Genomic DNA, 17,899 nt, shown 5'->3' with positions numbered 1-17,899 from the left:
TCAGGCCCTGGTGACTTGAAGACATCTAATTTGTCCAATTAATTTGTAACTTGTTCTTTCCCTATTTTAGCCTCTTCTGATCCTACCTCATTTTCACTGGCATTCACTACCTTAGACATCCAATCATCATCAGCCGTCTTGGTGAAAACCGAAACAAAAAAGTCATTAAGCATGTCTGCCATTTCCACATTTTCTGTTATTCTCCCCGTCCCACATTAAGTAGTGGGCCTACCCTGTCCTTGGTCTTCCTCTTGCTTCTAATGTATTTGTAGAATGTTTGCTTGGTACCCTTTTATGTCTCTAGCTAATTTGATCTTGTTTTGTGGCTTGACCTTTCTAATTTTGTCTCTACATACTTGTGTTATTTGTTTATATTCATCCTTTGTAATTTGACCTAGATTTCACTTTTTGTAGGACTCTTTTTTTATTTTTAGATCATTGAAGATTGCCTGGTTAAGCCAGTATGGTCTCTTGCCATACTTCCTATCTTTCCTACACAGTGGGATAGTTTGCCCTTGTGCCCTTAATAATGTCTCTTTGAAAAATTGCCAACTGTCTTCTGTTGGTTTTTCCCTTAGATTTGCTTCCCATGGGATCTTACCTACCAACTCCCTGAGTTTGCTAAAGTCTGCCTTCTTGAAATCCATTTTCTTTATTTTGCTGTTCTCTCTCCGACCATTCCTTAGAATCATGAACTCTACCCTTTCATGATCACTTTCACCCAAGCTGCCTTCCACTTTCAAATTCTCAACCAGTTCCTCCCTATTTGTCAAAATAAAATCTAGAATAGCCTCTCTCCTGGTAGCTGTCTCCACCTTCTGAAATAAAAAATTGTCTCCAATACATTCCAAGAACTTGTTGGATAATCTGTGCCTTGTTATGTTGTTTTCCCAACAGATGTCTGGGTAGTTGAAGTCCCCCATCACCATCAAGTCCTGCACTTTGGATGATTTTTTTAGCTGTTTAAAAAAAGCCTCATTCACCTCTTCTTCCTGGCTAGGTGGTCTGTAGTACACCCCTACCATGACACCACCCTTGTTTTTTACCCCTTTTATCCTTACCCAGAGACTTTCAACAAGTCTGTCTCTTATTTCCATCTCAATCTCAGTCCAAGTGTATACATTTTTAATATATAAGGCAACACCTCCTCCCTTTTTTCCCTGCTGGTCCTTTTTTCCCTGTCATCTTCTAATGGTTGGGGCAACTTTCTGCTTCTGTTTTCCCCATCTGTAAAATTAGGATAATAATGCTCCTCTTACAAGGATGTTGTGAAGGCTAATGTTTGAGGTGCTTTGAAAAACAAGTGCTTCAGAATTTTCAAAATATTGAACCAGCCTATTTTAAAGCATTTTAAGACCCCCATACACTTTTCCATCCATTTCAAAATGTGTCCTTTCCAGTTTCTGTAGTGAAATTGAGAACTTTTATTTGTAATTTTTACATGAACATTTCAGTTATTTTTTCCCCTTGTGCCTCATGACTCTTTTTATTTAAATTTATTTAATCTCTCCCCCCACTCTTTCTCCAGAATCAAAAGCTTAGCTTACATAGTGGGATATATTTTCATCCTGGTGCCTGGGAAATGAGTTGGGCAACTATCTTTGTAGCTAACAAGAATTGTGCCAGCCACCTTACTCCCTCCACATATGATGAGAATGTGCCCTGGCACAAACAGTATTCTGTTATTGGTGCGGGGGAAAATACTGGCACTTAAAATTTTTATATGAAACATTTCTTCTTACTGTATGCACAATAAAAAGTTAAATTGAAGTCAGTTTAATTAATCCAGGCTGCAGATGATCATTGACTTGGCTTGAAATCTAATCCTCTTACTCATAAATTGCTTACTCAAGTCCAGGAGTGGAATGCAGGGCAGTGCATAGAATCATGGAATATCAGGGTTGGAAGGGACCTCAGGAGGTCATCTAGTCCACCCCCCTGCTCAAAGCAGGACCTAATCCCCAACTAAATCATCTAGTTCTGCAGGCTGTTTGAATGGACCATTATGCTGCGTGTTGGCATTGTGTGCCGAGATCTGTTGTCCCCATGATCTCACACTTCCCTATTTGGCATGAAGGCAACTGCAGTCCATTTCATTCAAATTAGGTGTGGCCCTTCATGGTTTAAGAAAGCTGCCAGTGTGGCCTTTTCTCATTATTGGAGGCAGTGTGGCTTTATGGATTGACTGCACACGGGTAGCTAAAACAGCTGCATTTGTACTTTGGTTCTGCAATTGAATCACTGGCATGAGGCCCTGGTAAAGTTCAGTGACATTTGACAGGAACTGAATCAAAAGAGTTCTATAGAAATTATTATTTTAAAATGATCTTCATTACATTCTGTAGGATTTTAAACCAATTTACAGAATTGTATAGCAGGGATATATAATTCCCTTCGTTCTATCAGAAGCTTACTTAAAAATAGTTTTACACAAAACTTATTACTTTCTAGTTAAGTCCCTTAGGACGACTTCTCCTAATATTCAACTGTGGGAGCCAAAAGTTAAAATACATGAAAATGACCCAGTTTTCAGAAGGAGGCACAGATGCTTTTTATGATTGGTTAGTCTAATTTTATGACTGATTTCAATCGTAGCTGTTAAGCAAAGGCTGAGCATGTTTGAAATTCCCACCTTAAGTGCCTAGCCTTTGGCACCTAGATATGGAAGAGTTTGGTCGTAACATGTCTGCTTCACCTTCCCCGTCTGTAAAACAAGGGTAGTTATACTTTCCTTCCTCTATAGGGCCTTAAAAGGATGAAGCAGTTAACGTTTGTACAGCACTTTTAAAATGTAAGATATTACATAAATGTTATATGCGATTAATATCTGCTGCACTTTTTCATCTTCTCTCTTAAAGAGGATAAAGGTTGTTTTCTAGAATCAATGCCTTCATTGTAATTCCTTTCTGGATTTGTCCATTTGTCATTTTCCATCACTCCTAAATCTGGAATGAAGGGAGAGCTTGACTTGATGTACATCTGTTCACTTTGCATGCAATTAACAAACAATTAAGAAAAAGCACAATCATGGCAAGCTAGCACAAAATCGAAACTGTGGAAAAATCTTTTGCCAAAAATGTGTTTGCATCATTCATATAAACAAGCAAGCTTGCAGTGACAGACCTTTTTTCTTTAAAGGGATACTGTCAAGGTTTACAGACTCCAAATTAACCATCTTTCCTTCCTCCTACTCCAGTGGTAGTCTAGCTTCTTCAAAACATATCCTTTGTATGGTAAATCTCCTGAAATACAGCGGTCCACTATTTCACTGGCTGTCCTGTCTTTGTCCTTCAGTCTGCCATTGTTTGACTGGCAGGTATTAGTATTATAGAAAGCTAAGTTGAGCTTTCATTATTCTGTTGCCAGTGTGTATCCCATATAACCAGTATAAAAAGAAGGACCACACTGGAGAAGATCTAGGGTGCAGTGGAGCCTTTTGTCCCATTCCACTTACTTTATTATCTTTAACAGTTAGCTGGTCGCTAAGTAGTTTAAAGCCAAAACCAGAGGGGTAGCTGTGTTAGTCTGTATTCACAAAAACAACGAGGAGTCCGGTGGCACCTTAAGACTAACAGATTTATTTGGGCATAAGCTTTCATTGCATTGTATTTAAACTTCAGTGAATATAGATTTTGTTTGGATATAACATTTCACCATAGGGCTGACAACCCAAAAAATTAAATTTTGCTAGTATTTGAGGATAAGAAAGTGAAACTAACTACTTCATTAATGGTGAGAAGTTCAAACTCCTTTTGGAACTCAAACTCCTGTTGAAACTCAAACAGACTTTTTTAATACGATTTTTTTTTTTTTTACTTGACAGTGCCCCTTTAAGACTGAATGGTGTTTCAAGTGGGACGTAACTGGGGAAGAAGTTTTCAGTGTTCTGCTTCGGACTGTTTTCCTGAAGGTTTGTGAAATGAATTCTCCTAGTGCAAGTTAAGACTACAGCATCATGGCTTTAATTGGGAAAAATTCATATATGACCTCTGGTAGCTTTACCTGATTAAAGAAAACAGAATTAGGATCCTTTGAAAATATTAACATCAGGGAGTTTTAGGGCTCTTTAAGACATCTGTGATTTAATCTCTTTCACATTACCTACTCTAGCTCTGGCTCGAGCCAGATGAAAATAGAAAAGTATTAAGAATGAGTCTTTAGAGGGCAAAAATCAATCTCATTTGGCCAAGAGTGAGAACAGGCACTACGAGCTGGGCTTATAGATGTCATTTATACACGCAATGGCAGTCCTTAGGTTTTTTTTATATCTAAGTATCAAAGGCACACTTTTATTATGTCTTTCAAAAGTCATTTTTGGATTTTTTGTTGTTGTTCTGTGGGTGAAGTGGGGGGAAAAATGAAATCTCAAGAACCAATTCAATTTAATTCAGGGATTGCAACTGCAGATGAAACGTTATAGCCTTTTCTTTAGGAAAGGAAATGGTCCTGTCAGATTAGAGGCTATTGAATCCTTATGCTAATTGCAAGAGCATTTATGTGCACAGTCTAGTAATTATCTGTAATTTTAAGGAAGACAGATGTAGCATTAGCTTCTGATTTAGATAACAGCCTTATTAATTTTCAAGTGAGCAGCAGAAGCAGCAGATGGTGAGATGAGGGAAGTAGTCAAATGTTTGCCATTGATAGCTCTTACTTTTGTGTAATAAATTTGGCTGGTGATTGGCTAAGCCAGCAGGGTCCTGATTGCTATCAGGACTCCAACCAGCTGGGTCCTTCCTGGGGCTGTTTTCAGAAGGCTGGTGCATGCTAATGTGTGTACTGCTGAGGACATGACAAGTATTGTATTGTTTTAGTTGTGATGCCATGGGATGGCTTTTTATGTAAGTAGACACACTGATAATACTCTGAGACCAACAGATCCAAGGCTTCCTCAGTGAGATTCTTTGGTCCATGAAAAGCAAAACATGCAAACAAAAAATCTTCACCTGTTACAAACTGAGCCACTTCTTTAAAAATCAGTAAGGTGTGGGGATTTTTGCATGTGAGATGTTGGTGGAAGCGTATCTGGCAGTACTGACCCTTTAATGTTACTTGGGATTATAGGAAGAACTGCTCAGTCATGAGCGGCACCTTTTAGTCAGTTATTGTTGAGCTTGCTATTCAGGAAATGATCCAGCGAGTTAAGGTACTAGACAGGTGGCACGCATGATTCCTGGTGAGGATCTTGTTAATCTGCAGAGAGCCCCTCCACCACTGATAAATTGGTGATTGGTCAAAGATGGGGCATGCAGGTGGTGGGAATTACACACTGCCTGAGCTGTGATCATTCTGTGGATGAGGAGAGGACTCCTTCACCAGGGCCGTCATTCTGGCACTTTTCACGAAACTAAATTGACTCCAGTGGGGTCCCTCTTAGTGAATGCATTCAAAATCACGTTAACCTACCTACATGAGAGTACAGCTTGGTGAATGTATGTAACAAAGTCAGAGGATACCACGTACGGACTTGTGTGTTGCAGCATATAGATGTTTCTTTTACAGTAATGACAGTTGAAGTGCTGCATGCATAATTTTCAGTCAGTTAGTTCTGGCAGCACTGAATCTCTGGACATATTTCTGCAGTGTTATGAAACATTGTACCACTGGAGAATAATTTGCAAGATTGGAAAGGACCAGCTTTAAGTAAGCAGGGATCAGACACAACTGGCAGGTCAGTTTCCTTAATTACAGTAGACTACTGGACATTAAATGATGAGGTCACTGTTTCCTGACAGCTGACTTATATCTCTCATGTTCTGCTTCTGGCGGGAAGAACACGAATCCAGCTATTTGTGTATTTTTCTCCTTTTGCCCATAAGTGAAATTACCAAGTATTAAATGTCAATAATTAAAATAACAAACCACTAATTTTCTTCAAACCTGGCTTGATTTTTATTCAGTGGAGCTATTTAAGTGAGCAGGGACTGGAAAAGGGTTTGCAGAGTCTAACCCAAAGGTTGGGAAGAAAAACAGATGCAAGATCAGATTGGGCACAACTGTTAGAGCAGGGAGAGTGTGGAGATCATTGTGGAAAGGAGTGCTGAAAGAAGTGTGTTTAAGGAGGTATTTCAAGGGGTCAGGGAAGAGAAGATGTTTGGCAGAGAAGAGGAAGACTTGCCAAGCATATGGAGCAGCATGACAGAATGCAGGGAGCTTAGAGAATAATAAGGTGAAGGAAATGGATAGAATGTAGAGAGTGGAAGAGGAGCAGGGGGAAATGAAAACAATGGGGTCAGATTTTATGTAGGATTTTGTAGAGGAGAATATAAGGCTTGAAATGGATATTGTAAGAGACAAGAACCCAATGAACTGATTCAGACAGGGGAGGAGAGGTGGATGGAGTAGTAGGAGAGGAAGATGATTTTATCATTGGCATCTAGTGTTTTTGTGTTAGCATTTAGACAAATTTGATTTAATTTTTCATTCTTGATGCTCAATTCAAATGACATCTATATATCGTTAAAATAGTAGATCAGATTCTCATCTGGTGTGAATTAGGTTAGTGCCATTGAAATCAATGAAACTATGGCGATTTACACCAGATGAGGTTCTGGAGCATCACATTTAATTAACAGATATGATAAGATGACACACTTTTTATGCAGTTCTGATGACTATTTGTTCACTCACAATCTGCCTGTATAGTGTATAAATATATTTGAGTGGGCTTTTTGTTGGTTGGGTAGGTTGTTTTTTTTCAGTCCATAGTCCAAGCTTCATGTTCAGGAAGGCTGCAGTAATTTTTGAAAATGTTTTAAAACAGATTTTTAAGGATGTGCATTTTTTTCAGCTAACTCTTCCCTCTGAAAACCAGTACTCTTCAAGAACATTTTGACAACCAAAAACTAAAATTGTATTCAGCCTTGGTGAATTAAAAGCTTAATTTGTTCACACAATATAGCAACACATATTTATGCTTCATAAAGTTTTGGAGGTTCCACCCCTGAGTACAACATTGTAAATATGACTAATTAAAGCAATATAGCACTTACATGATTTTTCAAGATCCATATTATAATTTTTGTTAAGCGGAGAAGCCTGATTGGATAGATCTTCAGCCAGCCACATGTTGTTATAACTTAAAGCAATAAAATAAAAATCCAACAGACAGAAAAATCATGGGCAGATTTCCGCTGAATTTCTGTATATGAGCACATTGCAGATAAAACTGCAGCTGTTGTCCATTAAATTCTCTCTGAGAATAGCTGCTGGCATGCTCTGTCCTGCCTTCAGTGTACTGTAGAGAACCCAATTGAAAAGCAGGTTCAGAACATCTCTCATATTTCCCTTACATGCATGCAATATGCCACAAAATGCTGAAGTCACTTTTTCCTTTTGAAATCTATCATAGAATCATAGATCTAACCTCTCTGTAACACTGTTTACTGTCTTGATAGAGTTGGGCATAGGAATTACTGTGTAGGACTTTTCACATATTTTTGATTCACCTATACAATCTTTCAGATTGCCTGTTTTGGCCCTTGTGTCTCAGCATAGATGTAAATGTGCTACTGAGAGTACTATTTCCAGTTACGATGATGATATTTGAAAATTTTGGAGTTTTTTGGGTCTGAGTAAATAACACTTATGTGTCTACATGCACTCATGACTTTTTGTCGTCTAAGAGAATATGTATTTAAGTGAGAAAGTCTCCTTGTTTATTTTAAAGACCTTAATATGAATTTATTTGATAAAATATCATTTGCCATTGACCTCAGTGGATCCGGGATTTCACCAGTGTCTCCTAAGAAGCCCTTCTTTTCTAATCACTATATAATATGCATTTTCAAAACTGTCATTTGTCCTATTTTTGTAAGAAATTTCAAAATATAGTTTAGACCCTTGGGGCTAGCTTTTTAATGGGTTTCTAAAAATGCACTTGTAAAGTGTACATGTTCATCAGTTTTTTGTGTGTGAGCAAATAGCTGCAATTGCAAGCACATTTTCAGAGCTTAGTCTTTGGTCTTGAGGATTTGGCCCAGGGAATTTCAAAGTCAATAATGAGGGTCCATCCTTGGTTATGCCTTTGTGCCTAGACATTATATCTGATGTGGACTTATTTTTAGGTTTCGGGATTGACCCAAACCTCGTAGAGAGCTGACACTAAATCCATGCTGCCAGAGTTCCTGTTCCTCTCCAGTCCATTGTGCTACCAGCACAGTGGATCTCTAAAGTAAAGCTTTCTAAACTATTTGGTCTTAGTTTAATGCCATGTGGTATGCACCCCGCACAAACTGTCTTAGAAGAGTGGCTGGGCTCTGAGTTACTGCACATACTTCGTTTCACTTCCTTTGCTTTGTCTCCGTAGATTGTAAAATGTATCTTAATGCAAATTTTGGTAATTTGCACTGTCCAAGCCCCACATTGATGCTGTTCATAACCAGGAGGAGAGAAAAAAGAAACCATGAGGGACAACTGGTTAGGGTAGAGGTTCTCAAACTTTTTTACTGGTGACCCCTTTCACACAGCAAGTCTCTGAGTGGGTTTTGCTTTGTGGTTCTGCATCCAGTCTTTCTTGTATATGGCTATGGAGAGGGTTCTTGCATCCAGTAATGCTTGATTTCCCAGAATCCTGCTCCCTACCTTACTCGGTAGAACTGCAGCAGCTCCGCTGCCAGGAGATCCCTCTGTGTGTACTCCAATGCATGCTATATGGGACTACATCTTAAATCCACCTGGACACTGTAGCTGGTGTAGAACTCAGTGGCCCACTTGTTAAGTTGGGCATATCTTTTCTGCAAGCACATTAAACCAATTCTCAGTGATTTGCACTGGTTGTGTCTTAGTTTTGGAGTTGATTTTAAGCTGTTGGTTTAGATCTGTAATACCATAAATGCTCTGGGTCGTACCAATCTAAAAGACCCAAAATGCAACTTTTGACCTTAATCTTTGGAAACTTTTGACCTTAATCTTTGTCTCAATTCTCCATCTGTAAAATGGGGATAATAATACCTCCTATTTTACAGAGGTGTTGTGAAAATAAATTCATTAATATTTGTGAAGCACTCACATACTATAGTAATGAATGCCATAGAGAAACCCAGGAGAAAATTAATTCTGCCTTTAGAGTAGGGTTTGAATAGTTGTGCAGTAAATGAGGCCTGGGCTGCACACTGAATAATGAGGAGAAAACAAAATATAGAATAGCCGCTCATTAAGCAAGCACCATCATCCTGTGCACGGAGTGTGGCAGGGTTCCTGTGGAAAATAAAGTGTGTGGTTTATATAAAGTATGGAGTTCATATAATTAAAGACTATACCAGGAGGGATAGCTCAGCGGTTTGAGCATTGGCCTGCTAAACCCAGGGTTGTGAGTTCAATCCCTGAGGGGGCCATTTAGGGATCTGGGGCAAAAATTGAGGATTGGTCCTGCTTTGAGCAGGGGGTTGGACTAGGTGACCTCCTGAGGTCCCTTCCAACCCTGATATTCTATGATAATGCAAATGTACAAGTGGGCCAAATTATGATTGCATAGGCAACTTTAAATTCAGGAATTTCCAAACTTTTGAATGCTTAACTTTGCAACCTTCATAACATTCTTTAGTGTGCAATGTTGATATAGTTTGAGACTTTGCTGTTTTGGAGGACTTGTTGAAACCTCTTGGGAATTTATGTACTTTTTCAAAGGCTCTGCTTTAAATTTCTGTTACACTCACAGCTATATTTGACAGCCCAGGCAACATAAGATTTGCCAAATACCAGAGAAGGTAGGAAACTGGAGATGGAAAAGATCTATATGTTTAATCAGTCTTGTGCAAGTTTTTTCCCCTGTGTATTTTCTAGGGCTTTTTCTGTTCTTGATAGAAACTGTGGTTCAGACCCTGAAGTCCTAACTTGTTTTTTTGTTTCACCCTTTCTTGGTCAAAAGTGAGTGGAAGGACTTTTGGATATGGTCCCACGTATTCTGGTTTTATCATCTGATTCCCCTTTTTAAATTAGTAACAGACTAGACAAATACTCAGAGAAGCTTTAATGTCAAATTCACATAATACAAAATATTCCTAGTTTGCATGGAAGATAATCGATTTAAAATATACATGCCTATGAATGTAAAAGAGGTTTTAAGTGTTAGCTGCTGGTGATTGAGGTACTGTTACAAGAATTAGACTGCTTAGTACAAAAATAGAAACATTACACTGAAAAATCCAGTGGTTGCCTTCTATGTATGTCTCCCTCCATCGTTACATTAGTTTGTGTTTCAATTGAATTAGTTAATTTGCTTTCTGACATTTTTGCTCTTTGAGTAACAGAGATCCTGACCTAAAAACAGATAAGCAGGCAGTCCTCAAGCAGGGTCCATATGAGCTCATGGGGTGCATTGTATGCTTTAATTTATTTTATTTAACATGCATTACCCATATCCTCGAGTCTTTTTTGTGTATCTGGCCACCATCTGCTACTGAGATCTGGAGTCTGGGGCAGAGCTTTTGTCTTCTATCACATAATTTCTGTCCACCTTTTGTAGCATATGAGACTTCATTGCCTGAGTGTGTTTGTTGGTACTGTAACAGTTGCTTATCTTCTGTGGTTCGATGCAACACAGGAGTTGAGTTAGTGTATGAGCTATGAAGCAAGACTTGGAATGTCATGGTGACAAGATGATGTGAACCAAAATAAACGGAGACGCTGCAATGTAAGAAACTCAAATTTCTTCATTGGTAAGAATAGTGGAATCTGGAAAGGAAAGTGAAACAAAATTCACTGAAAAATAAGCATGGCCTGGGCTTTCTATTTAGTTTGGACTCCAAGGTGGAGTGAGATCCATATGTCTGTACTTTTCAGAGTATATTTTGGGGAGGAAAAAAAACATTTTTTGCTTGAAAAATATATCTTTAGAGGAAAACTTCAAAAACTTAAGTGGATTATGCTTTACATTTCTGTTCTTAGTTACTGAAATTTCTTATTTGTGCAACACATTGTTACAACTAGCTTAATTTATACAATTAATATTATGTTAAATAATTATAATATTAATTCTTCATCACAAGCTCTTTGATTTTTCTGATTCTATGAACTTGTTTAAAAGCAGACTTTCTTTAAAATCTGTGGTAGTGCATAAAACACTGAACTGTACTTAAAAGAAAAGAAAAGAAAAAAAAGCCTTATCCATCTGCCCTATATAATGGATTACACTCCAGTGAGTCTGTCAGTCAAACAGCTGTAGATGAGTGAGCAGGATTTTTGGCTACTTTGTTTCTTGCCCAAACATTCCTTATCTGCTTTCCCACCTCTTGTTTTATTGCCTTAATGCTTTGACTTCAGCAGTAGGAGTTCAGATTATTTATTTGGAAACCTAAGTTTGTACAAGCCAGTGCCTTGAAGACTGAAGTGGAAGAAACAAAAAAGGAGGAATACATGTGGGTTGTAACTGTAATGGTGCTCATTAAGGATTACCATAAATATGTATGAGGCAGGAGGAGTGTTTGGTGGCTATGTCTTTTGTCTCTACTGTTCTTCATGCTGCTTGGAAAGATAGTTGGTGACAATCTGGGTGGCTTCAGGTTTGGAATAAAGGATCGTTGCTATTTTTTTTTTTTAGCTGGGCTCACCTATATTATTCTGGGGATAAAGTGCCCTGCTGAGGGATCTTATCCGTGTTTCACTTCATCCTCGGGATAGTTATAACAATATTAAAATGGCCATACTGCGTCAGAGCAGTGGTCCATCTAGTCCAATACTGGGTCTTCTGACAATGGCTGGTGCACACAAAACAGGGCAATTATCAAGAGATCCATCCCCTGTCCTCTAGTCTCAGCTTCTGGCAGTCAGAAGTTTAGGGATACCCAGAGCACGGGGTTGCATCCCTGACCACCTTGGCTAATAGCAAGGGTTGCCAATTTTGGTTGGACATATTCCTGGAAGTTTCATGACGTGACATCTTTAATTAAAGATTAATCTTTAATTCCTGGAAACTCCAGGCCCATCCTGGGGAGTTGGCAACCGTACTAATAGCCATTGATTGACCGATCTTCCCTGAACTTATCTAATTCTTTTTTTTATGCAGTTATATTTTTGGCCTGGTAATAAGTTTCACAGTTTGATTCTGTGTTGTGTGAAGAACTTCCTTTTGTTTGTTTTAAACCTGCTGCCTTTTAATTTCATTGGGTGAACCTGGTTCTTTGAATATGAGAAGGACTAAATAACACTTCCTTATTCACTGCCTCCACACCATTCATGATTTTATAGACGTGTATGATATCTTCCCCCCGTCCCCCTTAGTTGTCTCTTCTGTAAGATGTGCAGTCCCAATCTTCTTATTCTCTCTTCATGTGGAAGTTGTTCCATAATCCTAATAATCTTTGTTGCCCTTCTCTGTACTTTTTCCAATTCTAATATATCTTTGTTGAGATGGGGCATCCAGAACTGCATGCAGGTGTGAGTGTATAATGGATTCATATAGTGGCATAATGATATTTTCTGCCTTATTATATATCCCTTTCCTAATGGTTCCTAACGTTTGTTAGTTTTTTTTGACTGCTGCTGCACATTGAGCAGATTTTTTTTTCAGAGAACTATCCAGGATGACTCCAAGGTCTCTTTCTTGGGTGGCAGTAGCTAATTTAGACCCCTCCCCTGTATTTGTCTTGTATATTTAGATTGTAAGCTTTTGGGGCAAGGACTGTCTCTTATTATGTGTTTGTAAAGTGGAGTCACAATCTCTCTTGGAGCCTTTTAATGCTGCCATAATACAAATAATAATAAACATCACCATCCCATAGAGCTGATGCCTTTTTTCCACCTTTTGTCCTCTGGTCCCTGTGAAAATTCAGGGTTTGGACCCAGAGAATCTGCTTACTTCATAAGTACAACATCCACTACACTCACCCTGAACCTGAACGTCTACACTGCAATTTTTACCCCATAGCTCGAGCCTCACAAGCCCGAATCAACTGACCAGAGCCAGCTGCAGCCATGCCGCGGGTTTTTTATTGCAGTGTAGACGTTCCATTAGGAACATTCTTAAGTCTTTTAGGCAATGCTCAGGAGGAAGCAGCCTCCTCTTTCATTTATTCCACCTCCATTATTTACACTATTTAGAGGAAGAGATCACATTAGTGTCATATTTAAAAGGTGCTGAAGTCTCTCTAGCTAAATCAAAGAAGAGCATTTTAAAGGGTCTCTAGAGATCTCTTGAAAAGATGGAGGCAAATAGGGAAACAATGTCCATTTGCCTAGCTATTGTGAACAGGTTATTGTCCTGCTAGTAGGATCATGACGCAGTTTTCAGTTACTGTAGATTTCTCCCAGTTGTGTGTTGGGAAAAGTAAGAATTGTTCCTAATGTGGAATCTGCTATTACTGCCTGCTTCCAGAAATCATGTGTTTCTGTAGGGGGCCGTTGCCATTTATGGTCAGGAAGGAGCCGTGAAAGGAACTTATTCCACCATCTGGCAGTTGTAATGGGTGTACAACAGATTATATAAAACACAGGCTCAGCCTCATGCTTTCCTCATAGATTCCCCATCCCCCCCATTTTTTTTTTTTTAAAACACTCTCATGGGTAGATTAGAAGCTGACACAGTTTAATGGTTACGATGATGAGCTCATTTCAGTAGAAATGGGCTTAGTTCCATGGTAGCAGACATTAATTCATACCCTGGTCATGCTGATAAACTAGTTCTTGCAGGCAGCTTCTCTGTGCTCCTTTCTTTAGGATAAAATGCTGATTTGAAAATTCAGGTGGTGGATTGGTATAGTCTGTTTTCTGTGTGTTTCAGGTTTTTGCAAGTGCTAGACCTAAAAAAACTGTCTAAAACCAAAAATGTGGTCATCTGAAAGACATGGATTTGTTTTTCCTCATACTTTTGTATATTTTTAACAGCATTAGTCTTGGGCCTCTAACCCTAAGTCTGCCAGGTGTCGTAGCTGCTCACAGGAAATGGAGTCTTGAATTTTGGAGTGGAAAATGTCCGTGTTTTAAAGTGATTCCAAGTAGTGTGGGGGCTGGGGAGCATTTTTGTTTATACTTATCCTGTAGTTTGTATCACATCCTTAAACATCTTTCTGTGTGTAAAATATTTTAACCATTATGGGAGGGTGTATATATTTTATTTTAATTTAATGTATTTCATGTAAAAACTAGTATTAAGACAAGGTTATGGCCTTGAAGTCCAAGGTCTGAAAAGTCAGTAAACGCAGCAGTAAGGTTGAAAACTCAACATCAACTCTTATTCCTTAAAATATGTGTCTTTGTGTTGTGTCTTAAAATATGGCCTCTCTGTATGACCTTAATTAGATAATACACAAATTGGAACTTCAAATGAATGTAAATACACTAAATTACAATACATAGTTTTCATATTTGACCTGAAGACTGGTCTTAATCAGATGTACAAGGCAACCACATTTGAGTAAAATCAGTTTGGGAAATTAAATATAAATGTTTAAAATTAGACAATCCAGAGTCTGAGATAATGAGCTTTTGAAATAGCTCAGTAGTTTGAAAGGACACAAATTTTGAGCCAGCCTAATGTTCCAAAGCTTTTCTAGTTTGGAAACTAAATATAAATTTAATCTATTATTAAACATCCATAACCTTTTTAAAACCACCAGACCAGTTTTCAGCAAGCTTTATTTGTACCTTAGCTCCCATTGACATCTACACTCTGAGTGAAGAAAAACAATCTGAACATGATTGTAATCAGCTCATTCTTGTCTTTTTGCTTCTGGTTTAAGAAAACTTGGGAGACTATGTACACTATATGGCACTGTTCCTACGAATTTTAAAATCAATTTGCAATGAAAACTTCAAATTATTTTTAAACAATGTTTCTAGAATAGTGCCCATAAATGTAGATCTGGGATAACTGCATCATTATTTTGTTTCGGTTCCAGTTGATTTTAGTTTTGATTTGGAACAAAAATTGTAGCACTATGTAATTGTCGTTCCCTGATGATTTTTACCTTGCTGTCTTCCTTTTCTGGCATCTGAGTGTAGGTTTTATGTGCTGTCATTTGAAAAATTCAAAAACTTTGAATCCCAAAGTTGGAAACCCTTCTGAGGTGTCATTATTTTGGATTTGTGCATGACAAGTGTAAGAGCACATTAGGGACCTATCACTCTAATTGATGAGACATCCATTCTCTACTCAATAAACATGGAGTTTCTTCAAGATTTGATGGCACTGCATAAATTTAAAGAAGAGTAGGGAGCTACATTCCATAGATTTTCTTAAGTATTTATGATGCCATCAGCTTCTGCAGAAGAAAAACAGACCTCTAAATTCAGATCCTGGCAGGATAGTATGAGAAGTAATTTCAGAAACATTGTGTTTGAAATATTTATAACGATTTTTAAAATCTAGCAAATTATTCTGTTGTTGTTGCTTTTAAAATCTTATACAGCTTTTTGTATTATTTATTGTAAAATCAGTAGGGCTGCCAAGCGATTAAAAATTAATTGCGATTAATCACACAATTAAAAAACTAATCACAATTAGTTGCGTGATTAATTGTGCTGGTAAACGATAATAGAATGCTGTTTGTTTAAATATTTTTGGATCTTTTCTACATTTTCAAATATATTGATTTCAGTTACAACGCTGAATACAAAGTGTACGTTGCTCACTTCATATTTTTTATTACAAATATTTGCACTGTAAAAAAACAAGAAATAGTATTTTTCAATTCACCTAATACAAGTACTGTAGTGCAACCTGTTTATCATAAAAGTTGAACTTATAAATGTAGAATTATGTACTTATAAATGTAGAATTATGAAAAAAATAACTGCATTCAAAAATAAAACAACATAAAACTTTAGAGCCTACAAATTCACTCAGTCCTACTTCCTGTTCAGCCAATCGCTCAGGTATGTTTACATTAGCAGAAGATAATGCTGCCCGCTTCTTGTTTATAATGTCACCTGAAAGTAAGAACAGATGTTCGCATGGCACTGTTGTAGCTAGCGTCACAAGATACGATAAAGTTTCATATGTCTCTTCATGCTTCGGCCACCATTCCATGCTGATGACGGGTTCTGCTCTATAACGACTCAATGCAGTGCGGAACGATGCATGTTCATTTTCACCACCAGCAGAAGGTTGATTTTCTTTTTTGGTGGTTCGGGTTCTGTAGTTTCTGCATTGGAGTGTTTGTTCTTTTAAGACTTCGGAAAGCATGTTCCACACCTTGTTCCTCTCAGATTTTGGAAGGCACTTCAGATCCTTAAATTTTGGGTCGAGTGCTGTAGCTGTCTTTAGAAATGTCACATCGGTACCTTCTTTGCATTTTGTCAAATCTGTAGTGAAAGTCTTCTTAAAACGAACAGCCTGTGCTAGGAGCTAGGTCATCATCCAAGATTGCTATAATATGAAATAGATGGCAGAATGCAGGTAGAACAGAGCAGGAGACATATACTATTCTCCCCCAAGGAATTCAGTCAAAATTTAATTAGCGCATTATTTTTTTAACCAGCGTCATCAGCATGGAATCTTTTCCTCTGGAATGGTGGCCCAAGCATGAAAGGGCATTTGAATATTTAGCATATCAGCCACGTAAATACCTTGCAATGCCGGCTACAAAAGTGCCATTCGAATACCTCTCTGCCCCTCTGTTTATCCATTTTTAAACGTATTTATAAGTTTAAATGACTATGACACTCCTCACCTTAGTATCTGAGCACCATAAATATTTAATGATTTTATCTTCACAATACCCCCTTCAGATAGGTTTAGCATTGCCTGTCTTTTACAAAGATGAACAGAGACATGCACACACTAAGTGGCTTGCCCAATGTCATACAGGAAGTCTGTGGCAGAGCCAGGAATAGAACCCAGATAGCCTTAGTGGCCTGGAACATGAAGTTATCCTCCCTCTATAATGGGGCTAATACTACTTAGTACTTATAATGATGCTGAGGAATTGGATTTTAATGTACCATTTGTCATGTAAGGGTCTGCAGAATTTTATAAAGTCATATTGTTAACCAAAATATTAAAAGTGTCACACAATCATTGATCCCTCTTCTGAGTTCTTATTTCTGATTCCAACATTTGGAGCACCTTCATGTTACTGCAAAACTTGCGAACCAGATGTGGTTTCCTGCAGCACTGTTTAGGATAGCCCACAGTTGAAAAGTCAGATGAAATAGAAAATATATAACATTACAAGAATGTTTTAAAGATTTCCTCTGAACACTTTTACATTTTAAGTTGGAAAAAAATGTAATTTCTACCATTCTGACTTGATAGCATTTTACACACACTTTTCAAAGGTGCAAATGACTACATAATACACATGGAACTGGAAATGATGTAGTTGTCTTGAAACAGACATGTAAAATAATAGCAAGCTAATAGCAAGTAGCAAGTTTACCAAGAAGCAAATAAGGCATCCCTTTTAGATTCTGATTTTTGAAGGGGCTTGAGCAGATATTTTATCATTTTTTGCTACCCTTTTAAAGAGACTTTCTAAAAGCCACAGTGGAATATACATCTTGAAAGAATGCACAATTAACTTAAAAGTAGCTGTACAACTCAGCTAAAGTAGAAAAACATGCCAGGCAATAGAAGACTTGGATGGGGCAGATAAGTGTCTTTCAGTAGATGAATAGTGCCTTTCTGAAGGGGATTTGCAAAAATGTAATCTTAACTATTTGTTCATGATTGATTTCTGTGTCATTATACAGACTGCTCCTCTAGCTCATTGCTGTTTCAGAACAGTGCTATTTGTCTGAGCACTGATTTGAGTGTGGTGGGGAGAGAATAAACAGAAAAGCTTGGTGGCTGCATAAAGATCTTTCTTTGTATACTTGCTTCACAAGCCAGAATTATGGATGGGTTTTCTATTATTTTAGCTTCTGGGCTTAGATGGGGTTGGTACCTCCCAATATAATGAACCGACATGTTTTCTCCCTCAGTCTGTCTGCAGTGTATCAGCTATGTCGTAGACTCCTGATC

The 17,899-nt window shown here is 37.9% G+C and overlaps 1 protein-coding gene across 3 annotated transcripts in view; it reads left to right on the top strand.

Moving 5' to 3' along the window:
- Window positions 1-17,899, top strand: part of AFAP1 (actin filament associated protein 1) — a 168,113-nt gene that overhangs the window by 49,377 nt on the left and 100,837 nt on the right. For 2 of the 3 annotated variants that reach the window (XM_073342601.1, XM_073342599.1), the window contains exon 2: window positions 3,824-3,910. The exons of the other annotated variant lie outside the window; for it this stretch is intronic. In XM_073342601.1, coding sequence (XP_073198702.1) covers window positions 3,841-3,910 — 70 coding nt within the window. In that variant the 5' untranslated portion in view covers window positions 3,824-3,840. The remainder of the gene's footprint in view (window positions 1-3,823; window positions 3,911-17,899) is intronic. 3 annotated transcript variants of the gene reach the window in all.

The sequence above is a fragment of the Lepidochelys kempii genome, chromosome 4 (genome assembly GCF_965140265.1).
Source record: "Lepidochelys kempii isolate rLepKem1 chromosome 4, rLepKem1.hap2, whole genome shotgun sequence".
Classification (NCBI taxonomy): Eukaryota; Metazoa; Chordata; order Testudines; family Cheloniidae; genus Lepidochelys; species Lepidochelys kempii.
This window is presented reverse-complemented; position numbering and strand designations above follow the sequence as displayed.